The 16672-nt window shown below is 37.0% G+C and overlaps 1 protein-coding gene across 1 annotated transcript; it reads left to right on the top strand.

The window, feature by feature from the left end:
- Nucleotides 1-348: 348 nt before the first annotated feature.
- LOC127941302 (olfactomedin-like protein 2A) lies at nt 349-16672 on the top strand. The gene is made up of 8 exons (XM_052536228.1): nt 349-499; nt 4727-4987; nt 6621-6728; nt 7738-7926; nt 8199-8454; nt 11956-12222; nt 12587-12772; nt 13571-16672. The coding sequence occupies exons 1-8, from the start codon at nt 431-433 to the stop codon at nt 14182-14184; spliced, it is 1950 nt and encodes a 649-aa protein (XP_052392188.1). The 5' UTR covers nt 349-430; the 3' UTR covers nt 14185-16672.

Below are 16672 nucleotides of genomic sequence, written 5' to 3'. Positions count from 1 at the left end.
TCACAATTTGTACAGTGTCCCAACTTTTTTGGAATCGGGTTTCTATTTATTTTTTATTATTATTTTTAATACTCTGTTGAGAACTTTGGTCAGCGTTAAATAAAATTTACTTATACATCAGATAATTATAAATACAATACAATATTTTGAAGATTTTCTTATATGTTTTTTAAATATGATTTACCACATACTTTGGCATTTATTATAATACAAACAATTTGAGTAGCTTACTAAACCATTATTTTTTTTACGTACCGTTTTTTTTAGGGATTCACGCGTCCAGCAGGTGGAGGCGTTGCGTTGAGAGAGAGAGGGAGAGAGAGAGAGACAGGAGAGAGAGAGGAGGGGGGTCTGGTCGTGGTGGTGGTGATGATGTTGGGTGTGTAGTCGCATCTCACACACACTCACACAGAGGGGTTCAGAGACCGAGATGTGGCGGATAGTGGAGCTCGTGGCGTGTTTACTTATGATGTCAAGTCACGTATCATCTCTGAACAAGGTAAGAAAGAGTCAGAGTTTGAGAATTAGTTTTGCATTTATGTGCATTTATTGAAAAAAGGCATTATTGCAAAACTAGATCATGCAAAAATAAATGAATTAATTAATTAATCTGTAATCATGCTAATCATACTAAAGAGTTTCATTCTTTATTGCGCGAAGTATTAAAATATAGAACATTATTTTTTTTATTTATTTTTTGTTTGTTTTGTTTTTTTACTCTGTTGCATACAAATACATTGGTGTTCAGTCATTTTATTTATTTATTTATGTAGGCTACTCCACGCATGAGATGACGTTATCAGTTGGAAGTTTAGTCTGTGGGATGACTTGTTTTCAAAATAAAAGCGGATATGTTCAGTTCTTTGGGATTTGGTGTTTTTATAGTTTCAGTGATTATTCGCACGGGTGGGCGCTTTGAAAGTGTTTGGATTAAAATCTTCAGCAGGGCAGACACAATGCGCGCAACGCACCTCGGGCACGAGGTCAAAGGTCTCGCGCTCTGGAGAGAAAAAATATAATATAATAATAACACTAAAGTCTAAAATCCCTTTATATGCTCAATCCTGCTCCTGAAGCTTTCTGCCGTGCTGCTCGAACTTTATTCGAATAGTGTTTACCTGCACAGAAGAACACCTTGCTCTTTCACAGCTCTTTAGCCTTAATGTTACAATTAAAAGTTTGAACATCTTCAAAGTTTTTCAGTTGTTCACCCCAATTGTTCACATTGCACCTAATGAGAATTGTTTACCACTTCATTGGAAGCTTGTCTTTAAGCCTTTCCAGCTGTGGAGGACGGATGAAAGGCTGATGTGTGCACAGAGAAAGTCATTTCGACTAAAACGGTTGATTTACCACGAATAAAACTGCACATGAGAAAACGACTCTGAGGAGTCATGACACATCAGGAGCCGCACTTATCACAGGTCACGGCTCACTGGAGAGGACGACAGGGCCCCAATCCTCACTGTTGATGGATTTTTTTGTTTCATTCCTTCCTTCCTTCCTTCCAGGGAAGTCGTGGCCTAATGGTTAGAGAGTCGGACTCCCAATCGAAAGGTTGTGAGTTTGAGTCCTGGGCCGGCAGGAATTGTGGGTGGGGGTAGTGCATGTACAGTTCTCTCTCCACCTTCAATACCACGACTTAGGTGCCCTTGAGCAAGGCATCGAACCCCCAACTGCTCCCCGGGCGCTGCAGCATAAATGGCTGCCCACTGCTGTGTGTGTGTGTGTGTGCATGCGTGCGTGCGTGCGTGTGTGCGTGCGTGCGTGTGTGTGTGTTCACTGCTCTGTGTGTGTGCACTTCGGATGGGTTAAATGCAGAGCACAAATTCTGAGTATGGGTCACCATGCTTGGCTGAATGTCACGTCACTTTCACTTTTTTTTTCAAAATTGTTACCTGTTCTGAGCGTAAGAAAATGTGTGTGTTTCACTTAAAAAAAAAAAGAGAAGAAATAACTTGTCCAATGCCCAATGCCATGATATTAGGGTGTTGCCAGGACATTGTTATATGGTTTTACTAGGATGTTTTGTAGGTGGTTACTGACTGGCCAAGTCTCCAATATTCTGCTCTCTAGATATGGCTCATAACTTCAATGTAACAGGGCTCCAGACTGCAACTTAACACAGTTGCAACCAAAAATATTTATTTGTGAGTGAGGCATTTGCTTAGGTCGCCCCTGGTCACGACTAGAGAGATTTACATGTAAAAATTTTGCATGTAATGCCCTTTTTTTCTGATTGATTTGCGATCACATCTTTTCTTATTTTGACGTAATAAACTGAGAAGATTCTCAGTGAAAAAAACTTAAAAACAGTCCTCATCTCTGCTGGACAGCAGCGTTGGTGGCACAAGCCAGTCCGGTCCATAGCATGGGATTACACAGGATTTTACTTGTAAGAAGAATTCTCATGTTCTTCTACTTTTATCTGTCTTCTCCTTGTGAGGTTTACATTTCAGCGTTCTCACAGTTGTTATGTCAGCTGCTGTGTGAATCAGAGATTGTGCATTTATCAGTGCATGTATGTGTGCCACACGGGGTTTGAAGCATAGTCGTCATGTTGATCATCATTCTGCACCTGTGTTGGGTGGTTAGGCCCTGTGGTCACAGTCAGAGCTGATGTATGGGGCAACAAAGAGAGATGTGGATACTAATTCAGCTTGGACAGAATAGACAAAAGTTTGGAGTCAGTACGATTTCTTTTATTTAACAAATGAATACTTTTATTCTGCAAGGATCCATAAAATTGATCAAAAGTGTCAGTAAAGCTAATGTTCCAAACGATATCTATTTCAATAAATCTATCTATTTAATCTATTTAAATAAATGCTGTTCTTTTGAACTTTCTGTTTATCAACAAATACTGAAAAAAATTATATCACAGTTTACACAAAACTATTAACAGCACAACAGTTATTAATATAAGAAATGTTTATTAAGCAGTCATTAGTATCAATTTCAATAATCTGAGAGCTGAATAAATAAACTTTCCACTGATGTATGGTTTAATAGGATTAGACCATATTTGGCCGAGATAGAACTATTTAAATATCTGGAATCTGAGGGTGCAAAAAAATCAAAATACTGAGAAAACCGCTTTTGAAGTTGTCCAAATGAATTCTTAGCAATGCATATTACTAATCAAAAATTAAGTTTTAATATATTTACAGTAGGACATTTACAAAATATCTTCATGGAACATTATCTTTACTTAATATACTAATGATTTTTGCCATAAAAGAAAAATCAATAATTTTGACCCATACAATGTTTTTTTGGCTATTGCTAAAACTATACCCCAGTGACTTAAGACTGGTTTTGTGCTCCAGGGTCACATGTCATTTAAAAGTTGCAGCGAAGACTATTTTCAGTTGATAATGACTTTATGTATGACTTTATAAGAATTTTAATATAGTGCATTTAGTCTACTATGCTACATTTATTGTGTTACAGAATGTTTAAATATAGTGTAAATAACATATTACTACAATATACAGTAGTTCGATCTGTATAACTCAATATAGCTATTAATTCTAGGGGATTTGTCATGCAGCCAGCATTTCAGTGGAAGAAATGCATCCCTGCTGAGGAAATCAGAGTGGATTCGCTTATTTTAGCACAACACAGCTGACACTTGCCCTCTGTTTGTTTGGACTTTGGTTGCTATCCTAAACATGCCAGATAATAGCTGGGAAAGGGTGACTACATCCACGGTAATATAACATTGGCTAATTATATTCTGAATAAACTGCCATCTTTGTCAATAAACTGATGCCTCAGAATAATCCAAACACACATAAAAGTGCAGGGCAATAGAATAAAAAACATGTTCGAACAGCTAGTTAGCTCATAAATCACCCACATGCTCTTTACAACCACATTATCAGACGTGCAGATCAAGCAATACGATCTCCCTTAAGCTTTAAATTACCAAAGCTAGCAGGGTGTGATGATATGTGTCTCGATGTGTTTTTACAGAAGGTCTGAGTTTTGCTGGAGAGGATATAAGTAATCCAAGATGTTAAACCACCTCTCACACACACATATACCTGCAAGAAATTGACTAAATGCATTTATACTTCCTTTAAACAGCATCCAAATCGATCTGAATTAGCATACACTTTGTAAGATGTGGTTTTCTTTTCTTAGAGGTCAAAGGTCACTCTGTTGAAACCATCTGCTTGTTTTCCACTCAGTCCACTGACAATAATGGCCCAGAAGACAGATGAACAGTAATTCTGTCACCTTAAAGATGGTGTATTCTACAGCTCATGAGACTGATTTATCCATGTTAACACAGACTAGTTGATTCAGACTGGTCTGTTGAAGCTCAAAGGTTGAGAAAAGATTCTGTGTTGTTGGATTTGAGTTTATATGATTAACAGCAAAAGTTCATTCGCCATTACGACTAAACACTAATTACATTTTAGTAATTGAGTAATAATGGACACGTGGAGCTTGGGAAGAGGAAAGGTCATAGGTCACTGAGGCACATGTGGCTCAATTCTGCCGTGTGGCACTGGTGACCTCTTGACCTCAAACTTTCATATCTTATGTCAAGAAGTCAGCAGTTAAAGTGCTGATCAATAAACTCAAGCCTTAGGTTGATTTGAGACTGACCTCTTTTAGGTGAGGTGAGTGTATTTTAATCTCTACAGAGAACAAAAGTGACACTGAAGTAGGCCATGATGTAATTTCCTTCTCTTTCAATCCATTTCCTTTTCAGATCTTCGGGGAGGAACAAGTCCGCATGACATCAGAGGGATCCGACTGCCGCTGTAAGTGCATCATGCGGCCTTTGACCCGGGACGCATGTGCTCGCCTGCGGACAGGAAGTGTGCGCGTGGAGGATTTTTACACGGTGGAGACGGTGAGTTCCGGGGCCGACTGTAAATGTACCTGCACAGCTCCACCCTCCTCTCTCAACCCCTGCGAGAACGAATGGAAGATGGAAAAACTCAAGAAACAGGCACCAGAGCTGCTCAAAGTAGGCCTCATTCACTTGTTACTTACCTTAATAATTACATTTCTTTCATGCCCTTCTGGCAAACACTGTAGTTCAAACGTAACATTCCCATAATGTTTACAAAATATAAAAATGGAACATTCCCTTAACATTCATATAACCAAGAAAAAAAAACATAATAAAGGGGAAAAAAAAGAAAAAATTTGAAATTTCATAAATAATATTTTCAGAACTTAATGGGAATATTAGCAAAACATACTTAGAACATATTTTATATATATGCTACTATAAAAATACATCACTGATACACAACTGTGACATAACTTGAAGAGAAACAGGAAAGAAAGTGCTCTTTTTGAGGTTAACAGCACACTGATTCACTAGAGAATGTTGGGACGGCAGATTTTATAGCACCTGTCCTCTTTCCTCTGCACCATTCCTGTCTGGTTCACTCTTTCCGTCCATATCTCCACATTACACACACACACTGAAAGCCACAAGACAATCCAGCCAGGTTTGGTCCTGTATTACTACAACTCTGCTAAAAGCCTCAAAATCAATTAGTCAGTAGTTAAACACAACGGTTTTAATATTTCCACCTCAAACATTTACTGATATTGTGCTGTTTAGCTCCAAACATGTGGATCTGTTTTGAAAGTTTCTTCATATCTGTTGATGCCACATAAAGCCATAAATAACCATGACAGTCAAGCTGTTACACGACTGAACTCTCTGCAATAAGCATATGAGGAATTCACTCTCATGAAGAAAAGAATGCTCCTGTTCAACTTTTTTTTCTGCTGAAAAAAAAAACTGATTAAATCCAAACTAGTTTTTGTTATGGTCTTCACTCTTAAATACAGAAAACAAATTTTATAAACAATAATAAATGCTATAAACATACATTCAATAGAAAGTTTGTTCAATGTTATCTTATCAAAAAATGTTCTAAAAAAACATTTAAAAAAAAGTTATTTATAAATCATTAATGGAATGTTGTTCTGAAATGTTTGACTAACGTTTTTAAATGTGACTTTTTTTTAGAATGTTGAGAGAATGTTTAAAAGTAACATTCCTTTATCGTTTGCATAATGATCAAATGGAATGTTCACCTAATGTTCAAATATATATATATATATATATATATATATATATATATATATATATATATATATATATTATTTATATATATATATATATATATATATATATATATATATATATATATATATATATATATATATATATATATATATATATTATTTATATATATATTACATTTTGAACTTTCAGAGAACATTCCGAAATATTTTGTTAGGTTCCAGAAAGGGATGGCCATAGAAGAACCATTTTTTTCTTAGGATGAAGGGCATTTTTCCACCATTTTCCACTAAAAAGGACCTTTTTGGAATGAAAAGTTTCCTTGGATGTTAAAGGTTCTTTACGGAACCTTCAATGCCCATAAAGAACCTTTATTTTTAAGAGTGTAGCCGATGGACCAGCATTTTTCTGGTAAACCTGGTTGGAATATATTAGAAAGGAATATATTAGTTATTATATAACTATTGAAGTTTCATGAAACCGTATCTGCTTTGTTAACCTCCAAACTAATTTTCCACTGATGTTTGAAAGTCACCTGTCTCTTTGTGTGCAGTTGCAGTCCATGGTGGACCTTCTGGAAGGAACTCTCTTCAGCATGGACCTTCTAAAAGTTCACTCGTACATCAGTAAGGTGGTGTCTCAAATGAATAACATGGAGGAGGTGAGTGTGACTGTACTGCCCAGTGCGTGTGAACATACACATGTGAACATTTAACTGGACTCAGGACATTCTGTAGCTACCCACAATGCTCTGGCTGAAGTTATTATCTGTTATATTGCTCCACTTTGCCTTGAGGGATGGGAAAATAATGAACGTGTAAAAAATAGCAGGACAGAGAGAGGAATGTCCAAAGGAAGAAAACCACAGTCATGAAATAGTCAAACTTATGTACTGTTTTTATTTTCAATAAAATTTTGTTCATTATCAGGTAAAGCTGGGCTGGAAATCTGCACCGCAAAAGATTTCCAGCAAGTACACTGTGGTTCATTGTCAAAGGCCTAGTTATAAAGTTTGAGACTGCTCGTGAAAATGCTCCTGTTTTGCATTTTTGCCATTCAAAAGTTTGGGAGTTGAAAGATTATTTAGTTTTCCAAAGAAATTGATACTTTTATTCGGAAAGAATCCAGTAAATAGACCAAAAGTCAGTAAACAAGACATTTAAAATGTTAAAAAAGATCTCTATTACTTCAAATATAAAGATGTTCTTTGAATCCAGCCTTTAAAGAATCCTGATTTGTGTTATATTTTTTAAATATTAAGATACACTACTGTTTTCTACATTGATAATAATCAGAAATGTTTCTTTAGCAGCAAATCAGCATATTATGTGACACTGAAGACTGGAGTAATGATGCTGAAAATTCAGCTTGGCATCACAGGAATAAATTACATTTTCAAATATATTGAAATAGAAAACATTTATTTTAAACTTTAATAATATTTCACAATATTATAATATTTTTAGTGTATTTTTGATCAAATAACTGCAGTTTTTGTGAGCATAAGATAATTAATTAAAAACATGAAAAATCTTACATATTCCAAACAATGGTAGTGTGTAGCACTGTATTATAAGCATAACGGTTTGAGGGAAAGATGAGCATTTAAGTTCATGCTGCTGTATATATACAAACACATTTAGTGATTTAAAGTTGTGCATTCCTTCTAGATGATAAAGATGAACCTCTCCCGGGAGAATGACTTTGTGAGAGACAGTGTGGCGACTCTGACCAACCAGCTACGGCAGTATGAGAACCATTCTGACATCATGATGAGCATAAAGAAGGAACTGTCCAATCTGGGCCTTCAGCTGCTCCAAAAAGACTCCACCGGCTTGGGCCCTAAAAGCAAAGCACAGGTAATGGTCATGATCTTTCATCTCTGACTTCGGCCATTTGAGTTGATTATATTAAAAAAAGAAAAAAAAATAAGTTCTAGTTAATTTGCTATGCTGGTAATGGAAGTCAAACTTGAGATTGTTGCAGAGTGTCCAGAAAAAATATGCACACTGCGTGCAGTTGTAATAGGAGACATGCTTATATAATTACATAGAGAATATGTAAGGGTTTATGGAGTTTTTGGGATGAGATCTCTAACATCTGTTGAGTTAGACATGCATTATGTTTGTAGGACACACTGGGGACAAATATCAAAGATGCTTCAAAATTTCCAGCAAAGAAACCAGAAAAAGGAAAACCTCCACCAAAGCCAGTAAAGGAAAAGCCAGTCAAGCTGAAGAAAGAGACCACAAAACCTAACAAACCCGGTAAACCAGAGCAAACAGAACTGCCCAGTAAAACCAAACCATTACAGAACCAGCCAGGACTCATCCGGGGAATCACATACTACAAAGCCACTAAAACTGATGAGACAGGCAACCAAAAAGGTAAGACACAGCCAATTCTTTTCTATATAGCCAATCTGAACCACAAAGAACTTGGCATTGAGTAAATACATTATACAAATGTTCACCAGTTTTGCCCACAAAAGATTTGATATGTCACACACACACATACCCAGAAACACACATTCTTATAGAGACAAACTTGTTTCCTTTGTGTTCCCCATAGAAGCACAGCTGCTTGTGTCCACGCCAGTTTAGACACACACTTCATTCGATATTAGCACAGACATACTCTCATAACCTAAAACACATGTGCACACATTCATATCAACACCGCCAATAAACTAATAGACAGTAAACAAACAGACAATAAAACCACGTCATCTGTTGAAAATGCAAAACTGTTTTCTGGTAGTATAAAAAGTTCTTATATAGATCTGGCATACAGTTATTAATATGCCGACTCGTGCACACACATGCACAAACCTGCCCATTTGTTATCAGATGTGAGTATACAGTTCAAGTTAAGAGCAGAATAAATTGTGAAATGAACTTACAGTATACTTTATATGGAAGCTTATTTCAACCACGGACCACAGTATAAAAAAAATATATATATATATAAAAAATACAATAAAACATAAAAAATGGAGCAATTCCAATAGGGTCCTCACATCACCAGTGCTCGGGCCCTAAAAATTGTGAGATAAAAAGTTAGAAATCAGAGAAAAAATTACAAATGAGATCAGAAATGCAAGATGTAAATTCACAAATAAAAATTTATAACGTACAATTGCGAGACATAAACTTGTAATTCTCAAAAAAAAAAAGTCAGAATTGTTACAGTTTTATCCCAAGATGCAAATACGTTTCCATAGGATCAAAATACTAACAGAGAGAGATATACTTTATGTAAATCTGCCTGATGAAGTGATATTTTGATTACATTTTCCATTTCAGGATGTCCTTGAATGTCCCCAGAGGGAGGTTTTGTCAGATTTCTCTCTCTTTTGGGGATATTTTTGGTCCGAAACTATAGCCAAATACAAACACACTGGAGTCTTAGTGAAACTGGATCCCAGGATCTTGGGACTTGATGATCCAGCACTCACATTAACAGGATACTAGTGTAGGATGCCAGCCAGAGAGTGACTTTAGAGTCTGAAATGATAGTCAACATGTGCTAATGAACTAGCTTTAGTTTCTGATGCACACATGACATTCATATCGGCTGCAGGGTTTCTACAAAAACAGCCAAATGTCTCCAATGCAACAGTGTTTCCATTCATATTGGGCCCCACTTTCTATTTAAGCCCTTAATGTGTTCCCAACTATGTCAGTGCACGCTAGAAACAATCACAATGAATTTGATTAAAGCATAAAATACTGTAAACTAATGGCCCTTAGATGAGTCTGTACAGTAGCATTTTGGAAATGTCTCATTGCAGTATTGGTTTACAGATAAAAAATAAAAAGTTTAGATTACCAGGGAATGCATGAACTGATTAAATGTTTAACTTGACATTGATGTATGTTATTGTGGATAAAATAAGTTGCTAACTGTATATAGTGTCTTTAGATCCTAGGTCACTTCTAATTTTCATAATCTGTGCTTCATGTTCCCTAAATGTTGATTGTCAGCTATAATTATGATGCTACTTTTTTCTCAGTGTTTCATCAGTTAAAGAAAACTGTACCTCAGAAGCCTTGTTTTTGTTCATGTCAAATTGAATATGGTGTCTCCTGTGACCAAATGTCTATTTAACTTTGTTAGCACGTCTTGGCTATTGGGCTGGATTTGTTTGATTGGTTTAAGATAATGTATAACAGAGTTGTGATGGAGATTCATTATGATCTATCCTGACAGGAATGCAAAGTAAATACAAAAACCAACGGACCGAGGGCAAGTCAAGTAAATATGTTCTAATAAACATAAATTACTTTTACTATTAAATGCAGTTTATTTTCGTCATCCCACCCTGTGATCTAATGTACAGTAATCGAAACCAGCCTCTCGTTAAATATAACTTTCCCACAATCCTGTGCCACCCCAGCAGGTGAAGATATGAAAAACCCTGGTGCGATTGAGCGTGTTACATTCTCGACATGAGAAACCAGGTGTGTTTATATTGTTGGAGAGCAGTCAGTTTATAAATACTTTGTTTTTAGATGCGAGTCACCTTGTCCTGGAAGTTCTGACTAATAGAAACTAATTTAAAACTCAAACTTTGACATGTCAACAAGTTTTTTTTTTTTTTTTTGATGACAATGTTTCCAGAGACTTCATATACCCACACAGAGCAGGTGTAGGAAATAAATAGTCTGTACTTGGCTAGAATCTGTTCTTGTCTATTATTTCAGAATATGTCAATTCATATGAAATACCACTCAGACGTTTGGAATAATGAAGATTGTTTTGAAGTGCCTACCAATGCTGCATTTATTTCTGTCAAAAATGCAGTAAAACCAATAATATTCTGAAAAACAATTTAAGAGAACTGTCTTCTATTTGAGTTAGATTGTAGATTGAGTTTATTTTAGATTCAGTAAAGCTGAATTTTTAGCATCATTACTCCAGTCTTCAATGTCACATGGTATACGCTGATTTCCTGCTCAAAAAAACATTTCTTATTATCAAGAGTTGAAGTTTTTTTTTGCTGTTCAGTTTCTGTTTTCAGTGTTTTTCATTTGAAGGGATACTCCACCCCAAAATGAAAATTACAATTTTATCATTAATCACTTACCCTCATGTCATTCCAAAACCCTAAAAGTTTTGTTCGTCTTTGGAGCACAATTTAAGATATTTTGGATGAAATCTGGGAGGCTTGTGACTGTCCCATAGACTGCCAAATAAGTTACACTCTCAAGGTCCAGAAAAGTATGAAAGACATTGTCAGAATAGTCCATCTGCAAGCAGTGGTTCAACCGTAATGTCATGAAGCAACAAGAATAATTTTTGTATGCGAAGAAAACAAAAATAACCACTTTATTCAACAATTTGTCTCCCCTGTGTCACTCCACATCAGCGTAGCACCATTTTGGTGTTTTGGTATTTACACTTTGATTTGAACGAAAAACACTGCATCCATGCAGCGAAGCTGACACAGAAGTGCGTACACTGCTTGCTTTTAAGTGGATTCTCTCCAAAATTGCACTATGGTGATGCAGAGAGACACAGAGGAGACAAATTGTTGAACAAAGTCATTATTTTTGTTTTCTTCACATACAAAAAGTATTCTAGTCGCTTCATAAGGTTACGGTTGAACCACTGATGGCAGATGGACTATTCTGAAGATGTCTTTCATACTTTTCTGGACCTTGACAGTGTAATTTACTTGGCATTCAATGGGACAGTCACAAGCCTCCCGGTTTTCATCCAAAATATCTTAAATTGTGTCCTGAATATGAACGAAGATTTTAGAACGACATGGGGGTAAGTGATTAATGACAAAATTTTCATTTTGGGGTGGAGTATCCCTTTAAGTGTGATATGTGAGGGGATTCTGATGTCTCTCTCTCTGTTTTTATGTTTCTCTTTCTCAGGTGAAGAGAGAGCTGATGAAACAGACATGTTGCTTGAGGTAGAGGTAGAGGAAAAAGAAAGTACCATATTTTCTGATACCTTAGCAACAGAGACAACCCCGGCAACCGTGCCCACGACAACAACTACAACAACAACCACTCCTCCCACAACAACAACAACAAGCCAGATTCCGACAACAACTAGCAGAACACTATACAGAGAGGAGCGACCGGCTCCAACCATTGCACTAGTGCTGGACAACACCAGCAATAACTCATACATCACAGGTATGTTAGATTTCAACACAATCTCATGCCAATAAAAAACTAAAAAAAAAAAAAAAAAACTGATAGCTACTTCAGATGAATTCATAGTGTATTTCATATGATCTGCTTATGCCACAGTGATGGTTGCGTGAGAGCTTCATGCCTACTTTTTTTCTAAACGTTGTCTAAAAATTCATACGGAATCAACACCTAATAACAAAGTAGTTACGTTTTCCTGTGAGATCAGATTGTATTTAGAATGAAATTCATACAGTTGAAAAGAAGCATAACAAAAAATGATCCTAAACTAAAACCAAGACAAACATCCTGGTGCATGTGTGTTTTTGAAGCTGTTGTTGAGCTGATGTTCATGTGTTATTGGCAGTTAAAGAGCACAGCTGTGAAGGGACGCTGGCCTCGGTCGATCTACCGGTCAAACAGCACAGTTACGGTAGAAATGAGGGCGCATGGATGAAGGACCCCGTCGCCAGGGACTCCAAAATCTACGTCACCAACTATTACTATGGCAACAACCTTGTGGAGTTCCGGAACTTGGACAACTTTAAACAGGGTGTGTAAGATAATTCATCCAACTTAATGCTGTAATCATTTATTGAATGCAGCTGTCTAGATAGAGACAATGAAAGACATTTCGGGCGATACCTTTTGTGTGACACAGATCAGTTCACAGAAGACACAGAAGTGTTTTGAATTAAAAGGTCTTCATATTGTTTTAAGGAAACAATGAAAAGGTTTTTCCTTGGAAAAGGTTTGGATTTCTGAATAAGTGTAAATGTGAATGGTGTCGATGTCTGTGCTTGAGAGCAAGCCAGTTTGCTTTTGTGTCCGGTTGTGTGCTGCTCAGTGAATATGTGTGTAAGTGTGTGTGTGTGTGTGTGTCAGTCTGGCCCTGGAACAAGAGAAAGAGTTTGGAAGACGTTACAGTTGATTTTAATGTGCGTTTCTGTGAGTGTGTGTTTGTGTGACTGTTTAAACTGGTATTAATAGACTTCTAAAAATATATCCTTTCAAGAAAGAGCCAGGGGAGTCATACACTACATTTTTTTCAGGGGCAACAGTGGCAGTTTTGACTTGCTTGGCAAGATAGGCAAGATAACCAACTTTTTACTGCTTTAAGTTTGGTCGCAATTTACATTATTTATTTATTTATTTTTTTTAAGTACATTTATATAATGATTTGTAATTATATATATATATATATCAACCAATAGAAAACCGCTGTGCTTTATAAACTACTACACTACTGACAAAAGCAAATTAACTTCTTTGCCAGCGAAATTTCATGATTGGGCACCTTTACTCCAAAAATATAGCAACATTTACCAACTTCTCTCTCTTTGCCTGGCAGGCCGTTGGAGTAACTTGTACAAGCTACCTTATAACTGGATCGGGACGGGTCATGTGGTGTACAGAGGAGGGTTTTACTATAACCGTGCCTTCACCAAGAACATCATCAAATATGACCTCAAGCAACGGTTTGTAGCCGCCTGGGCTCAGCTCCATGACGTCGTCTACGAAGACACCACACCTTGGAAGTGGAAAGGCCACTCTGATATCGACTTCGCCGTGGACGAGAACGGACTTTGGGTCATTTACCCATCTGTTGACGATGACTACGGACAGACCGAGGTCATTGTAGTCAGTAGACTAGATCCTGGTGACCTGTCTGTCAAAAAAGAGAGCACATGGAGGACGAGACTGCGGCGAAATTCATTCGGGAACTGCTTCATAATATGTGGCGTCCTGTATGCGGTGGACATTTACAATCAGAGGGAAGGGGAGGTTTCATATGCATATGATACGCTCACAGGGGCCGAGGCTTCTCCACGTTTACCTTTCATTAATGAATACGGGTTCACCACACAAGTCGATTACAACCCGAAAGAGAAAGTTCTGTATGCCTGGGACAGTGGACACCAGCTCACCTACAACATCAACTTTGCAGAGCAGGAAAGGAAATGAAACCAGACTTTATCAATCTTATCTACTCGAAGCAATGGCCTTTTCCGGTGTATCTGATTGTAACGGTCTCATTGATTCCACTGACAACCGCTCTCTTGAAACGGTTCATCGGGTCCTCATGAACTTTAATAGCCATTTGTTAGAGATTATATAGCAAAGGGATTGCATAACCGTTGCTCTAGAACTCAATGCAAGATCTAGAATCCCAACTAATGAAATCTAAAGGCCCTTTCAGATGATTCACATTGAGCTCCAGGGAACGAAGCTATTCCACTGACATTCTGAAGCATGATTACTGCAAAATTTGTATGACGTTCCTTCTTTTTTGCGACTTAACCTAAGAACAGGACAGGGTTTCATAAGCCCCTTTCACACTGCATGTCAGACCTGGCAAATTGTCAGAAAATTGCCGAGTTGCCTTTTGTGTGAAAGCAAACACTTCCGGGATTGATTCCGGCATTGAACCCGGGTCGGGGACCTAGTAACATTGCCGGGTTCGACCCGGGACGAGCGCTGTGTGAACAAAAGCCAGATCTAACGCCGTGTCGAAGTGATGACGCACCTTATGGCGCTACTCTTTTACCGGCTGTTTTGAAGGAAGATCAACGTTCGCGACGAATATGTGCAAACTGTAATGAAGCAGAGATCAGTTAGTTCCTCACTTTCCGTGCCAAGATCGTTCGCTTGCTTCAGTTAAAGTATAACGTGCCTAGCGTTTTCGACTCGTACATTACACATTCACGCCCTGATGTCACGTGTCGTTATAAACAATTGCCCAGAACACTTTACCCATGTATTTGCCGGAATGGCAGTGTGAATGGGGCTTTATTAGCACATAACACTTGTCCTGAAGTCCAATGAGGTTCTAATACAATTCATGTGAAAGGTTCTAAAGAGTTCACAATTGACCCTTCGCAAAGACCCGCCCGCCCCTTTTAGTTACTGTTGCTACGTCCGACAAGCCACGGCGCTCTCACGCCACAAATCATATTCTCACGCAGTGGAAAATACATCACGGAGCAAAGAGGACACTAACAAAGTCTCAGCTTTCAAATTTTGTCTGTCCATTTTGTGGCTCTTTAATGTCTCATGAGAGATCGCTGTAGCGCCTCAGTTCAAGCGGCACACGAATTGATCATCTCTTTCTCTTTTTACTAGTAATAGCATGAAATAAACATGAATGAAAATCAGAAGATACCTTGTTTCAACTTTGGAAAAATGTCAACACACACCATTTTTCAAGCCAACATTAATCTACCCTCCTGACTGCTTAGTTTGTCTGACAAAAATGGCAGATTCTGCTTCTAGAATTTTAAGTTAATTTTAATATCTGTTAAAAAGCCCTTACAAATGTTTACATAATTTACACCGTCCTAACCAGGTATGCTGCAATAAAGCAAAAAACATTAAAAATAAAGATGTTGTATATAATACATTTATTAAATTAATAAAGAATAATAAATAACATTAAAAAATTGAATAATACAATGCAAGTAAATAAATAGAATTTTGTCAAAAAATCGAATAATCACAAAACTCTATAACTTTACTTGAGAAGAATTACTGCCTAAACCCTTTTTATGGATTTAATACGAGTGTATTTTGTCTTGTAACTTACATTTTTATCAGTTTTAAGTAAAAAAAAAAAGTTTTTGGTTTTTAATATTTAAAATGTAATGTATTTTGCATCTCAAATGAATCAATTGTGTTTACAGCATAGATAGTGTAACAGGTAAATTAGACAAAAACATATTTAGAATAGGATTTGCCTTCCATGGCATCTCACTGCTCTGAAATCCTGCTGATGACCCATGTCTTACGCATCCCTCCTGGTTAGGACATGTGCAAATCATTAAGTTAAGTGTTTCGTGACCTGCTCTTTTTAACACAAATAAAAGCTTGTCATGTCAACCACACCAACACCATAACGTAACCTCATGTTTCATGTACCTGTAATGATATTTTATAAACATAACAAGCAACCAAGACACACCTTGCGGGAAAAGTGGTGTATATTTTCATATTAAGAATGTGCCAGAAAATTGTCTTTCAGTGTTTTGGCCCATATAGCCTAAGAGCACTGGTAAAGCATGATATCATAATGGAGAAAGGGTGATTTGTGTGCTAATGAGAGTGTATAATTATGTTTGGGAGTCTCTCTAATGACTGGGCAGGGTTATGTATAGAATGTTTTTAACAGGCAGGTCGTGCGAAGAAAGCCTGTGATGCATGGATATGGATACATATGTCATGTATAAACAGTTTAACGGCATTTAGAATGTGTTTTAAAGCAGTTTGTCATCCTTGTGCCCTCTGTAAACAGCAGAATAATTTTTTATTTAGTTTTGACTGAGTTTTAGAAATACAATCTTTAACTTTGTCAATGCAGCATGTCTGAATTTAATAAACTCTAATTGGATTTTGTTAAATGTGCACTTGGTGTTGTGAAATGTATTTCTAAACAGATTAAAAAGACTGTTGGTACAGA

The sequence above is a fragment of the Carassius gibelio genome, chromosome A21 (genome assembly GCF_023724105.1).
Source record: "Carassius gibelio isolate Cgi1373 ecotype wild population from Czech Republic chromosome A21, carGib1.2-hapl.c, whole genome shotgun sequence".
Taxonomy (NCBI): Eukaryota; Metazoa; Chordata; class Actinopteri; order Cypriniformes; family Cyprinidae; genus Carassius; species Carassius gibelio.
The sequence above is the reverse complement of the archived record's forward strand: the minus strand, read 5'-3'. Positions and strand labels throughout refer to the sequence as shown.